This window comes from Rhipicephalus sanguineus, chromosome 11 (assembly GCF_013339695.2).
Source record: "Rhipicephalus sanguineus isolate Rsan-2018 chromosome 11, BIME_Rsan_1.4, whole genome shotgun sequence".
NCBI lineage: Eukaryota > Metazoa > Arthropoda > Arachnida > Ixodida > Ixodidae > Rhipicephalus > Rhipicephalus sanguineus.
Window position 1 is genome coordinate 56771340 of NC_051186.1, and position 14097 is coordinate 56785436.

General features: G+C 44.2%; 2 protein-coding genes across 7 annotated transcripts in view; one reads left to right on the forward strand and one right to left on the reverse strand.

Annotated features, from left to right (window-relative positions):
• LOC119374345 (serine/threonine-protein phosphatase 4 regulatory subunit 3) overlaps window positions 1–6543 on the forward strand; it is a 45983-nt gene extending 39440 nt beyond the window's left edge. For 3 of the 4 annotated variants that reach the window (XM_037644423.2, XM_037644424.2, XM_049420476.1), the window contains 2 exons: window positions 1767–1933; window positions 4411–6543. In XM_037644423.2, the coding sequence (XP_037500351.1) occupies window positions 1767–1933; window positions 4411–4527 (284 nt within the window). In that variant the 3' untranslated portion in view covers window positions 4528–6543. The remainder of the gene's footprint in view (window positions 1–1766; window positions 1934–4410) is intronic. The other variant, XR_007417983.1, reaches the window with a different exon arrangement.
• Window positions 6544–7870: 1327 nt separating this feature from the next.
• On the reverse strand, window positions 7871–13861 carry LOC119374346 (cilia- and flagella-associated protein 36). 3 transcript variants are annotated; one of them, XR_005180141.2, is made up of 9 exons: window positions 13619–13861; window positions 13450–13511; window positions 13257–13364; window positions 12663–12892; window positions 11590–11731; window positions 10567–10683; window positions 9381–9666; window positions 8055–8138; window positions 7871–7986 (listed from the first exon to the last, which is right to left on the reverse strand). XR_005180141.2 is itself a non-coding variant. In XM_037644426.2 (9 exons), the coding sequence occupies exons 1-8, from the start codon at window positions 13728–13730 to the stop codon at window positions 8131–8133; spliced, it is 1065 nt and encodes a 354-aa protein (XP_037500354.1). In that variant the 5' UTR covers window positions 13731–13861; the 3' UTR covers window positions 7886–7986; window positions 8087–8130. The 3 variants fall into 3 exon arrangements, 2 of the variants coding, with proteins under 2 accessions (XP_037500354.1, XP_049276434.1); XM_037644426.2 differs by having other exon boundaries at window positions 7886–7986; window positions 8087–8138; XM_049420477.1 differs by lacking the exon at window positions 7871–7986 and having other exon boundaries at window positions 8038–8138.
• Between the last annotated feature and the right edge of the window lie 236 nt (window positions 13862–14097).

The window sequence follows — 14097 nt, forward strand, 5'->3', positions numbered from 1 at the left end:
TCACTCATTCTTTTACTCTTTAGCTAATTTGACATGACGATAACGAATGCATTATGCAAACATGGATGTAATGTTCCGTGTAAAAAATAATCGGGGTAATAAAAATATTTTGAGAATGTCATAGCATGAACCATTCCTATGGCTAAAATATAAGGGCAACTTTGGGCTTTTACCCTGTTTTGTTGTCATGCCAGGCTTTCTACAAGTTTGGTACAACATTGATGCAAGTAAAAATTTATAATGTCAAAACTGCTGGAGATATCTTAATGAAACTTTGTAAATAGTCATTCAGTGCACTTCCCAATAAGCATGCCAAAATTCAGCTCCGATCCCCATCTCCCCCCTTAACTGCTAGCTAGACGAGCACAAGCATTTAGGCTCAGCCTTATAACTAGTGCATCGACGGCTATTTCACAGTGCGACTGTGCATGCTTTCATTTTGTTTTGCGAAAAATAGAACAAGCTTTTGTACATACAGCACTTCGTTTGCATGAACACATTGCTTACGGCGTGCGGTGCCTAAACTGAAGCATGCATTGTATGGTTGCAGGCACTTTACCGACACGCAATGGCGTGTTGGGGGGGTGGGGAATCATAAGTCTGTGTGTTATCACAAGTGCCGCATCAACAGCAATAGCCTTCGAGACGAAAGATAACAGGCCAATGTGGCGGCGTTAATACTGTGGTTGCACGCATTGTTAAGCGCCATCGCTTCCGATGTTCCTTGTACTAAAATTACACAAAAAAATTTGGTGTTCCCCAAGGCGAGAAAGGTTGAGAACCAGTGCTCTAGAACAGGGGTCGGCAACCTGCGGCCCATGGGGCAGTATTATGCAATCCCCAGCACAAGGTCGGACCCACTGATCTCCACTAGGAGGAGCTGGATGGCGCATCGAGCACGCGGGCGTGAAGCCACCGGAAGCCGCCGCTTTTGTCCCGGAAAAGAGCTTTTCTCTTCTTTTTTTAAAGAAATACCTGCTTGTAGCGCAGTAAACTGTACGAATCTACCGGAAAAGTCGTCAGGGAAAACATTTCACGCGCAAGTACCTCAAAGTTGCATTACTTTTTACGCATTTTGTACGTTGCAGCACTATGCCGTATTCGGACGGTGTCGGCACGGCGTCTGTCATCTTTTGTGTAGCGTTCGTCGGCGTCTAAAGTGAGGCGTAATCGCAGAGCTTGAAAAAATAAAAAATAAAAACGATCATAACAACAGCTGCCACCCGAGAATGTTTGAATTGCGCGACTGAGACGCACAGAAGACGCCGGCTTCCGGGACAAACAGGGCACCTTCCGGTGGCTTCACAAGCGCCCGCCTCGCAGAGCGAGGATGCGCCGTCCAGCCTTTTTAATGGAGGTCAGTGGTCGGACCCCCCCTTTTCTCCGCTTGTCACTTCCTATGTGAAGGCTGGCATGGGAGTTTGGACCTCAAATGGGGTAAGCTATGTTGTCAATTGCAAATTTGTCCCGTGCTTGCTGAAAATGAACTTTGTTTTTATTCCAGTTTCGTACATTATTATCAATTCGCGAATTTTTTCTCTTTGCCTGTAAAGACCTTCCCCCCTTCTTGATTTACCATGTGGCCCCCGCCGTTGGCTTCATGCAACTCCACCCTTCGCTTCAAAAGGTTGCCGACCCCTGCTCTAGAGTTACCTGGCTACCAAGAATGGATTCAATTTCTTTTTAATATTCGAACATGTTTCGCAGCATATTTGTTTAAGCAAGGGCAACAGAAAACATAGCATGCCTCTTATTTTTGTCTGCAGCGCAAGAAAGAGAGGGCAAAGAGAATGTGCGCACCTTGAACCGGTCGGGGTCACCTGTTCTGAACAACAGTGCTGGACGGCGGAGCCCTTCTAATCCAGCTGGACCTCTGAGCCCCACTACGGTGGTGGAGGTCAAATCCCCCACGGGACCCCTTCAGCAGCGAAAGGTCAGTCCATTTCTCTTTCAGTCTCGCCCGAATCACGCCACGTGTGAGATCTTTGTTCACAGAGGCATTTCCCACTGCTTTGCTCTGTCGTCGCTAAGTGTTGAGGCGTGTGTGTTTAAGGGGACCAACAACTGGCCAGAACATGTGATTAAATCTTGGTGGAAATGAAAAGACTGTGAATCATAGTGCTGGATCTAAGCACGCTTTTCGCGATTTGAGTAGGATTATATTCTTCTGTTGAGTTTAATCTAAAAAAACTGGTATGTCGCGCAGCCTAGTGGAAGAGCCTTGATGCTGCACCATGGAGTCGTTCCATTTGCTGTACATAGGCTAACGCCTTTAAGTGCACCGGAACTGGTGCTCAAAATTAGTGTGTATGTTATTATCCATCGCTGCTCTATTCTGTGCTGCTTGCAAGGTAAAAGGAGTTGACGCTGAGAAGCAGCGCTGCCTTTGCTGCAACTACTGGAACATGTCGAGCCGCGGCGCATACGTGCGGTGTGCACTCGTGCACAGCGAACCGCCGTGTACAAATACAAACCACTCTCGCTCACCTCTCTCTGTTTGCAGCATGTGTTGTGTGTATACGACTGCACAGTCAGCACATATCGAAAAGTTCTCATCACTTGCATTCTACCGAAAGTCGAATCCTGCTACTATTCAAAGTTGCTTGCACTTCCCTTTGAACCAAAAAGAATGACATTTGCACGTGCCTTGTTTCAATTTTAAAAAATATTGTGCAGGTTAGTTGGGTCATGACAAATATGCTCAATTCTTTTTTTATAATATGAAATATACAGTAGACTCTCAATAATTCAATCTTTAGGGGACCTCGGGATTTTATTTGAATCAGAAGTTTGAATTATCAGAAGTTCTCATAAATATGACTCGGGGCAACACACCAACTAACACTGCGATGGTTATTGTTTCTCAGTGACGCAGCAACATCATAGACTGCTCTGCATGATTGCCAGTAAAATTTTTAGACTTCAGCGATAATTCTAGTACTTGTTATTATACAAGGCACACGCACGGGTGTGTAATTAAGGGACAAAATGTGTTGCATCCCACAACAGTTGCTAGCCTCTTCTAATTCTTAGGATGCTTTCTCGCATGGCATACCAGAGAAAAAGTGACTTTGAGAAACGTTTGGCATGCGATAGGTCAAGGCCAGACCGTACAGTTTTATTTTTCCCCTCGGTCAGCACGAGATTATTGGTGCGCAAGGTTCGGCTAGTTTGGCCGTTTTGTAGGCAGGCAATCGGCTTTTATTTGCGCCTGTTAGTAACAGAAAAACGTGAATGTTCAGCTAGAAGCAACAAAGGCAGCAGATATTTCCAGACAAGGACAAGCAAAAAGTTTGAATTAACCGAATTTGTGCAGTGAGGCAGTTTGAATTACCGTATTTACTCGATTCTACCGCGCCCTCGATGGTAACGCGCACCCGTTTTCCGCGACAAAAAAAAAAAAAGAAAGAAAAAGTAAAGCATCGATTGTAACGCGCACCCATTTTTCGTGAGAGAAAAGAACAAAAAAAAAAGTCCGTAGGAGTCAACCTTCGCACATTCCAAAGAACAAGTATTTGGGTTTTAAAGAACTAAAGTTTCAAAAAATAAAACACAGGGTCAAACAGCGGACCTTGCCGCTAAACTGTCCCCACTACGGCGGCGATACGAGTCTCATAATGGATCAGTCCTCGTCGCTGTCGGACAACTCCTTGTCGCTGTAAACGCTCTTCGATTTCGGGAAACCGGCCCTGCTTTGGTCCACTGAAACCTTTTCGTGAAGCTTTGCTGTAAAACAATCTTCTGCTTCTGTTTGCGCCAGTCTCGCACGCACGTTTCAGGAACTTTGAACGACCGCGATGCGGCCCGATTTCCGTCTGTCTCTGCACATGTAATAACTTTTCTTTTAAATGCGGCATCGTGGTGCACTCGAGTATTTGGAGTCGGCACTTCCATGCCGTCGATGCGAACGCAGAACTGTATTAAGAACTCCTCAGCACATGTACGAACTGAAACAATGGCAGAAATGGCCGAGTCACGTCAGGAGGCGCGTAGGAGGTGGCCATTTTTAAATGCCGATGGCAATATAACTGAGGTTTTTTTTTTTTTTTTTTTTTTCGGTACTCGATTCTAACGCGCATGCGATTTTTGGACTTGGTTTATCCGAAAAAAAGGTGCAGGTTAGATTCGAGTAAATACGGTAAGCAGCTTTAAAATACATTGAAAACATAGTGGGCCAACCAAAAATTTAAGATTTGTTTGAATTATCAGAGTTTGAATTATCGACAGTCTGCTGTATACTATTTGAATTTGATTCGAAATTATACAACCAAATCACTATTTGCTTCGAACCTAAGATTTGCTATTCGCCCAAGTCTACAGATCGGCACCTGCATACTGTAATGAAGTAATGGGCAGTTTTTGGGGTCACTCTGAGGATGGAAACTATAGATCTCTCGGGTCTTTTTGCAGGGTGGCCTCGTCGACTACCCCGACGAAGACTCCGACGAGGAGGAAGAGGAAGAGGACGACGGCAGCATGACCACGGGCGGTCTTCCTTCACCGAAGCGGGCACGACTGTCATCTTAGCGCCCGCCAATGGTGCCCTGCCTCCCGCCCCAGACACTGCTGCAACACGCGCGTGCATCTTCTCGTCCATCCATCCCCTTCACCACGAAGCGCCCCCCTCATCCTGCTATGCGGCAGCACGATTTCCCCCCAAACACAGTGGACAACGTCACCATCGGCTTCGTCGCCCGGGCAGTAGCAACGTTCTTCGCCATCGCCGAGGTCGTGGGCTTCGTTTCCCATCATCACCACTTGCTGCCCTGGGCAGACGCAAGAAACTGCGCAGCGGCGGAACGCTGCCCCAAAGGCTCACGCGCCAGTCGTGACAACTTCAAAAACGCCGACGCGGCGACGCACCCCATCTTCTTTTGTTTTGTTTCGTTCGGTGTCCGCTGCAGCGACTTCTTTTTCTATAGACCTAGCACAGCGGGAGATGTGCTTCAAGGGGAGAAAAAGCGTGCGAAGGACATATAGTAGTGCCACTACCTTATTTTGCCGTATCGTGCTGCTGCCTCTGCGTTTGAAGATCTCTTCTCCTATCTTCTCCCCCCTCTCCACCATATTTTTTTCCCCCCAATCACGATTCTCCTCTTCGCCACTGAGACGTTCGCATCACCACCGTTTGCCCTTTCTCGAGACCATCTCCCGGCACCTGCCATCTGCATTCTACCTTCTCTGTACATAGTTATACATAAACGATAGATATATATATATATGTGTACACATAAGCACCGTACATGCATATATATATATATGTGTGTATACATACACAAATTTATATATATATTATAAATATATATAAAGGGTGTGTATCAAAAAACATCAACTGAACGTTTAAGCTTGGGAAACTGTAAAAAAAAATGCAACGACTGTAGTTTGCTCTGGCAGCCTGGAACAAAGTGGTGAAACGAATGTTTGTAGCTATGAATTTTTTTTTTCTTGAGTTCTGAAAAAATGCCGTGGCATGAAGCCAACGCTCTGGGAAGTCACTGGTGATTCATCGTCATTTTTCACACCATGCCGTTTCGCGCGAGTCTCTCGGTTGTATCTCTCGCCTCTGTCCGGGGTTCGTTTTCCGGACAATACATCATCTAGCGTCGCCGTATGCTTCGATTTTGCAATTTTTGCAACCTTGTGCAGTAGCAGTACATTTCCTTTGTGTTTGTTTGTTTCGGCCCCTCTCATCTCTCCTCCTTCCCATAGTTCATTTTGCATAGACTGTTCCCCCCTCCCCTTGTTTCTTGTACATCTATCTACTCATGCGTGGCCCACCATTTCTAGTTGTATGTCTAGAATGCATTTCCTTTCTCCAAAAGAAAAAAAAATGGAAAAAAAATTATAATTGAAGCGAGCCTGCGTTTTTGTTGTTTGTTGATTTCCATCCCAAACAGGGATGGGGGTATAAAAATTGTGTGGCTTTGGTTTGCTTTCGGGGGGGGAAGAATGGAATCATTTTTTTTTTTCTTTGCCCAAAGGACCAGCTACGATCGTTGTTTTGTTTTTCGGCAAAGAGCACGTTGATTGAACAAGTGGTCTGCAAGAAGAAGAATGAGCAAGTTGTGCGGCGACAGCAAAAGCCGAGCTTCATGCCTCGTCAGGGGTTCACGTGTGCAAAACAGCCGGAGCATGTGTGTCTTTGTGAAGGAAAACAAAGGATTTAAAAAAAGACATGAAAAACTACGAGGCGCGGGAGAAAAAAAAAAGGCCTCGTCTCTACGTGGTGCGTGCGCGAAAAGCCGTCGTTCTCACATTGTCAGTGCAACGCGATATTTTATTATTTTTTTTTATTTGTGACAGATTTGACTGCCAAGTGACTGCCGCAGCTGGCAACTCACCGACCAACTTGACATTGGTGCATTTTTTTTTTCTTCTCGCGTCCCTCCCCCTTTCTTCTTTTTTTTTTTTTTTTTCCCCAAGCCCATAAAGACGCCACTTCCTGCCATGCTGAGTCAGAGAAGTTGTGTCTCTGTAGAGTATATTCCTCCCTTGGTGTTGATTTTCTTTTTATTATAATAAAAACCAGTTGTTTCAGCTGTGACTGCATCAAAAGACAATGATGTGTCGCTCTACGTCTATTGGCAAGCTTTGCCATGGGCCATGGGCATTCTGTGCTGTAGATACAGTAATTCTGTAATTACAATCTTTAACGCACTGTATGGGGTCTTATGTCTTTTAGCCAAACAGCTCAAGCAACATGGCAAGTCTAAGCGTAGCCACTGTTTGACCGTTATGGCGATTCACGTTATAGAAACTCTGCCAACACGATGCGTAGCCAGAAGAGTTCATAGGAAGCGATCCCCTTGCCGTTAGTTTTCTTCTAAGCCTGCTGCCGATAAAGCTTCAACTGTAAGACTTCACGGTGATCCTGCCAGTGTTTTGCACTGTTGGCCACGTTTTTCTGATTTACACACGCTCTCTTATTGAATGTGTCGACCTGTTGTCGGACAGCCGACCGGTGTGTGCTTGCAATTTCATGTTCTAGATTGTCGTCCCTCGGGCTAGTTCATTCAGCTGTTGGAGCAAACATTCGTTCGATGACTGCACAGTGCTAAGAGTTTCGGAGTCTTTGCTTTGCACTCGCATCACATTGCGTGGTCGGTTCTGTTGCCAATGTCGGCATCAATAGAATTGGGAAAGTATGACGTAGTTGGTGTGAAGGCATGTGAATCTTTATTTGGTGTTTTGGACACTACTGTATTTACTCGATTGTAACGCGACCACGATTGTGATGAGAGAGGTGATTTTTCATGCCATCCAGGAAGCAATAACAGTAGTTTCGGTATTCGATTGTAATGCGAGGATCAACTTTAGGTAGCAAAAGTCTGGAAAAAAACTCGTTACATTCGAGTAAATATGGTAATTTAGTTCATTATATGCACGGACACTACAATGTTACATTGTTGAAATGATTTTACAAGTTGAGAATCCCTGAAGAACTTCAAGAGGAATTGCAATTCATTATATGCAATACGTCGTCATAATGTTTAATTTGCAGCACACAGCCTTCTACATCACACCTTGGAAAAAAAAAATTTTGCATACATTTGCAACATTCAGCCATTTTCTGACCAGTGTATGCAAAAAATTGGAAATCGCTTATGCCATTCTTTCATTTTTCATAAAGTGCAGACTACAAAGAAAAAAGTTGCAGAGGATCCCTAACATTATTATGAGAGAGCACATCAAAGCATTTCTTACAAAGCATGCTGACTATCTCCCGAATGTTTTTTTAGAGCTCTGTTTCAGGTTGAATACCAGTTGATTGCCCCTTGACGTTTGCATCATACACCTCTATATTGCGAGCTTTGCTTCAGTACGGCTTTAAAGCCAAAAAATAAAGAGCCAAAGTTTTTCGTATGATGGAACAATAAACAACATATTTATTAAGCCTTTTGCTCAGGATACGCATTCAACAGTAAGCGACACAATTGATCATAAATGTTCAATGCAGTCTTCTAGGCTGGGCTGCTCGCTTGTGCTCTGCAAAACAGATGATGATAATGCCAATTAGATACTCTGTCACAAGAAAATTGCCGCGAGCTACTTACAGTAATGTCATAAGCTTCATCAGCAGCAATACTTGAGAGATTTGAGGTTGCCACAGGCAAAGGCAGGACAAGGACTCTATGAATCTGAAAAGAATGAACAGAAGTCGCATATTGTCTTTTTACATATTAACAACAATGGAAATTTGTAGAGTTCTTGGTAAACGGCACTCGCCACCATGACGCAGCGATAGCTTGAAAGGAAATAGACGTGACAACTGTGGCAAATGAACCTGCAGTATTTGTCTATGGTGAGAACGATTTCGATCTCCCACACTTGGAAGAGCCAACACCATGGCACACAAGACAATGCACAACCGCAAAGCCTATGTTAATGAGATTTTGAAGCCTATTTCCATCATTTTAAAGTCAAAAGGCAAGCACATGTACAATGAGAGGCCTTGCAGCATCACATCCCGAGGTGTTCCTAACAAATTATGAATTCCGCTTGTCAGAGTGGTAAAGTTTTTCAACAGCGGCTGCTAAAAAGCTGCATAGCTAACAGTTCATATGGCGCTATGTTCACACATGAAAGGAAAACTTACCCGTCCATTTGTAGCATGAAGTTACGAAGAAGCCCATATAAGGGGGCACCTCCTTGCAGCCCTTCAGGGTGGCAGGTAGGTGCCCCACCCCCCCAAGTAAGAAAATCCTGCCCTAACCCCCCCCACCTCATGAAAAAATCCCCGCAAAGGATGTGGGGAACTTTTATGTTGTGTTTTTGCTATTTGTAATGGTGTTGTGTTCTCTCTTGCTCTCTTACTATGTTTGCTTGGGGGGGGGGGGGTGTAAATTTAGGGTGGGCGGCCACCCCCCCTGGTGCAGCCCCTGCTTCCTTGACAGGTGCCCGTTTCGCTAAGGACATAGAGTTTCCTACAATACTTACTAGAGGGAACTCTGGCGCTAGTGTCTATGGGAGCTGCAACGCATGACGCTTCAGCCAGCATGGGAATGATGGGTAGTACACAAATTTGTCTAAACTTCGTTCTTTCAGCTCCGTTTGGCTGAAGCGTCGCCTGCATCCGCTTTGTCGCAAAACAAAGTTCAGCAAAAGTCAGCAGTTCCACTTCACCACTTTAACTTTTTTAGGCTCACCAAATCAAACCTGGTCACAAAGTTCACAACAGTCTATTCTTTTATCCGAAACAAACGCCAAAACACAGCAATAAACAAAGCCACAAGCACGTTTGAAGCCGCAAGCACGAAGACTAGGCAAATTAGTGTACTACCCATCATTCCCATGGTAGCTGAATGATCGCAGCGCCAGGGTCCTTTCTAGTTAATTTTAGGAAACTCTATGGCTTAGGAAGCCCATTAGAGATGCTATACCTATGACTTCAGCTTTGAGGCGGGCAGCCAGCGATTTACGGAAGGCGAGGTTCCCCTGATCGGCCACATTGGGTGTCTCGAGCGTCACGGTGCCTCCGAGGGCGGCCCTGGCAGCCCTGGCAGAGCGGGGGCGCTGTGGCTCGTCTCGCTCGAGTGTGCTGTTAAGTTGCTTCTCTCGCTCCGCACGTTTCAGCGCCACCAGCTTGTCCCGCTGGTTGCGAAGGTACTCTCGGCGCTGGTTGACTTCCTCGGTAGTCGCTCGGTGCCGCCACGCCAGTTCGTCGTCCTGAACGAAAGTTGTGAAAGTTAAAGCAAAAATACCCACCAAGAATGTTAGCGAGAGTTTGTAACAGACGTGGGCACATTATGTACCAGCAAGAAAACTTAGTGTCGCAGTTAGAGTCTTTTTCACTTTGTAATAGCACTGCGAAGAACGAGGACACACAGGGAAGGAGACATCTGACGACACACAGCTCCAACTTCCAACAAAAAGTTTATTTCTGTATTCCAGCAGTACTTACAGCCCTTGACATTGAAAGACACATGAGCATTGCATAGCAAAAAACATAAATGAGCATAATTTTGTTATGCAATGTTCACATGTCATTCAGTGTCAAGAGCTATAAATACCGCTGGAAAATGTAAATAAACTTTTTGTTGGAAGTTAGTGCTGTGTGTCCTCATTCTTTGCCGCGCTATTGCAAAGTGAAAATGATATACCAACAAGCACTTACCGATTGCAGGTAGACTCACTTGGAGCAGAAAAGTAACCTTGTTACTGTTAAAGGATTATACACCTTGTTAGTTATAGTTACTGCCGATCGAGTCACGTCATTACTTTTTCGTTACTGTAGGAACAGCAACAAGAGTGTCACACATACAAAATGATATACGTACTTTATTTCAATTCAGATTCAAGACAGAAATATAATGGACTTTCTGTGATAAATATACAATACATTTCAGCTTTTTTTTGCCTCTTCTTTTTACCTTTTCTTTCATCTGTAAAACATTGTTATATGCTAGACATGCATTTTAGTAGCTGCAAGAGAGTAACATTGTTACCGTTTAGGAAGTAAAGCTGTTACAGTCACAAGCTACCGAAATGAAAATAACGATTATGGTAAGTTCCCTAAAAATGTAACTAGTTACCAGTAACTAGTAACTGTCCAAGAGTGGTATGTACCTCCATGGCAGCATTTCGTTCCTCACTCCCTGCTTCACCGCTCGGTTTTTCCTTGGGCACGGTTTCTTCACTTTCAGCGGGAGGTTGTGGCGACTCCGCTAGGGACAACTTGAGAGCCTGCAGTGTTTAATATTTTCTAGCTTAGTTTTTATACAAAATGTTGTGTGCTGCACTGTTGTAAGTGCAAATTGAGGACTCTCAAGAGAAACTGCAGCGATGGGATTCCTTGATGTGGGCATGTTGGCTTTCTGGCTAAGATCAAACTGTTGAATGACAAAGCATGAATATGTTACAGTGAAATGTATTAGGACTTAATCCGATGAGAGGAAGCGTTGTATTTATAGATAGTACCGAACAATACCAGTTGAAAATTCTGTCTAACCATAGTATCGTGAGTTATTGGAGCTTTGACTGAAAAGTCTAGCGACGCAGCGAACTCTAGTACATTAGTCTTAATGTGAAATGGAGATCAGTTACAGCATTATTGCTTCATGTTTTATTTATTTATTTGTTTGTTTGCTTGCAAATACTGCAGTGCAATAAATGCTATGGCAAGAGTGCATTTACAGAGGTGAATACACACAAAAAAAGAATATACTGCGATATAAAAAGTCAATAAGTTAAGCTATAGATGATTATTAATTATGAATACAAATCTCGGATGGTTTATTCAAAGCTAGGAGATGGCCATGAACAAACATAATCAGGTAATGAATTCCAGTCTACAAAGGAATGGGTGAAGAATCTCAGTCTAATCACATTAGTGTATGCATAGTAAGGTGTCAAGTAAGTTGTGACGACATCAATGACTCTGGCACAAAGTTAGAGTAGTTATTATCGGAGAATTTAGCCCAAGAGCTGGTGATGCAGTGCGAGAAACAGAAATGCACGGTTAACATGATGCATTGAAAAAAATATTTTAGAAAATACTTGTATGGTGACTACCCAGGAGCTGAATTAAACAGAGCAGTATTCTACTCGTAATTCAAATCTTTGGAATGCTAGCACACCGTTAGTTTGTACCTTGTCCAAGAGTTCTTTCTCCTTGCTACTTTCTGCTTCAAGGCGCTGCTTTTCCAGGAGAGTGGCCTGAATGGCTTCCTGAATAAGCTTCTCTTCCATCGTCTCTTGTTCCTTCGCTGTTGCCTCTTCTTCCAGTGACTTCCTGCAAAATGGATCACCACATGGAAACATGTTTTTACTCTGAAATCCTGATCTCTAGTAGAAAGTAGTAGTAGTAAGAAAGGAATAGCTCTGGGCATCGTAACTGCATCTCTTCCCAGAAGACACCTGAACTGTCTGCAGTGATTCGAAATATACAGAATAAGAGAAAGAAAATATAAGACAGGAATGCGACAAAATACGTAAAATAATTATGAGGGCACCAAATGGAGATGGGACAAAACTGTAAATACTAAAGAAAAGTTATTAGTGTGCAGCAATTTAGTACACTTACAGTAGCATGTGATATCATTTAGAGTACCCGTAACACATATTGTGAAAGCTTTCAGTGTGTGGAGCCATAAAGAAGCAACCGTTTCATCTAACTTCAGTAATTTTACTACCGAAGTGCTGGTCGCATAAAGTAGGACAGATTGAAGCTTTCCCTTCTATATGGGACACTCAATGTAGATGGCTGAAAAATTGTCTTTTCGATCCCACCTCACAATAATTTTTATGGTCAAGTGTACATCCGTTAGTTGTTCAGTGTATTAAACGTATTGCACACGTACTGCAATGCAGTGTGAAAGACAGCATAAGTGAGCATGTCAGTTCATCAAAATGTAGCATTAAATCACAGCTGGCCGCATTGGAGTTTTGCATAGTGTTGTAATTAATAGGGTTATGCCGAACACTTTGGCTTGTTATGCTGTACATTGTAAGATCTTTGACATATAGATGCATGAGATATAAAAGCAGTGCTTCTGTGTGTGGTCATCCAGCAAGTACTTGTACAGAGTCTCTGGTACAGGCTGTTTGCCAATCAAGAATAGCTCAATCCAGCCAACGTTTTTATGCACCTTAGTGAGAGAGATTACAAGTGGCCAAAGATAGCAATTTTCGATAATCAACGCATAAAGACATGCAAGTCGTACTTCATGACGTGAGCCATGAGAGCCTCCTCGTCATCTTTGCTGCTCTTCTCATCCGCCTTCTCAGCATCGTCCGTCGCACCCTGTGGTTCACCCTGGAATGAGTCCGGCACGAGACCGTACCGCTGAGCCATGATCTCCAGTGCCTGAAGCTGAAGGTCAATGTTCTTCTGAGTCATCATGCGCTTGAAGATTTCATAATCATCTGCTGCCCAGACTTGCTCGAAGAGACCCTGAAAAGTAAAACGTACTCCACATACATGCATATAGACCACAGGATCAAATCCCAGCCACAGCGGCCGCATTTCGATCAAAGCGAAATGCTAAAGGCCCGTGTACTTGAATTTAGGTGCACGTTAAAGAACCCCAGCTGTTCGAAATTTCCGAAGCCTTCCAGTGCGACGTCCCTCATAATCATATTGTGGTTTTGGAACGTAATACCCAAGCAAATATTATTGTTATTGTGACATACATACATACGTACAAACACACATACATATATCATTCATACATACATACATACATACATACATACATACATATTCTGCACCGTCACTGCTAAGAACATAACAATAACCTCAAGGACTATATGCGTACCTGATGAAATTTGGCAGCTATGCCCCTGTTAGGTTTACCGCAGACTTTCTCGAACTGTTCAGGTGTTATTCCCATGTCTTCCATGTGACTTCCCAGCATGAAGTCAACCTGAAACATTTGGAGCCGTTTGCCTCGAGGTTTTCCTGCAAGGCACGCAAGCGGCCAACTACCACGTAGCGCACTTTTTCCTCACCAGGTTCTTGTACTCGTTGTGTATCTTTCGGTATTCCTCGTTGTCGCATCCTGGTTCGAACACTGCAAAGTATACGTGTGGATGCGAAGGCGGCATTGGCACATATCGAATACTAATTGCCTGGATTAACCGAGTGTACAGCGAGTAATCGAATACCAATCAGCCTTACCGATCGATTTCTGTTCGATGAAAGTTATGATCGGAATGTTCCACGCGGGACCGCGCAGGTAGCCCACCAGGGACTCGAAAACCCAGGACGATTCGTCGTCGTCCGAAGACATCGCGTTCGCAGTGCGATAGAACTTGGCACGTTGTGTACAAACATTGTGTCGCTATGACAACTCTCGCAGTTAATGCTCATGGCCAGTGCTCCACAGATGGCCACTCCCTTCGCGCGCTGATCAATGGAACGGGGCATTCGGAAAAACGGCACGGAATAGCAGCCGCTTCCAGTGCTTTGCCAGAAAATGCATGCGCTACGAGGTCATGGCGATATTGCCGGCTTCCGCGTAAACCTGAAAACAATGCGAACGGTGTTGTGTGGTCGTGTGGTTTGTTAAAACGGCTTCAATGCCTTGAAGCGCGTCCGACGATCCAAGATCCCCAGACCAGAAACTGAAACCGAAACTTTATACTCTGCAGGAAGAT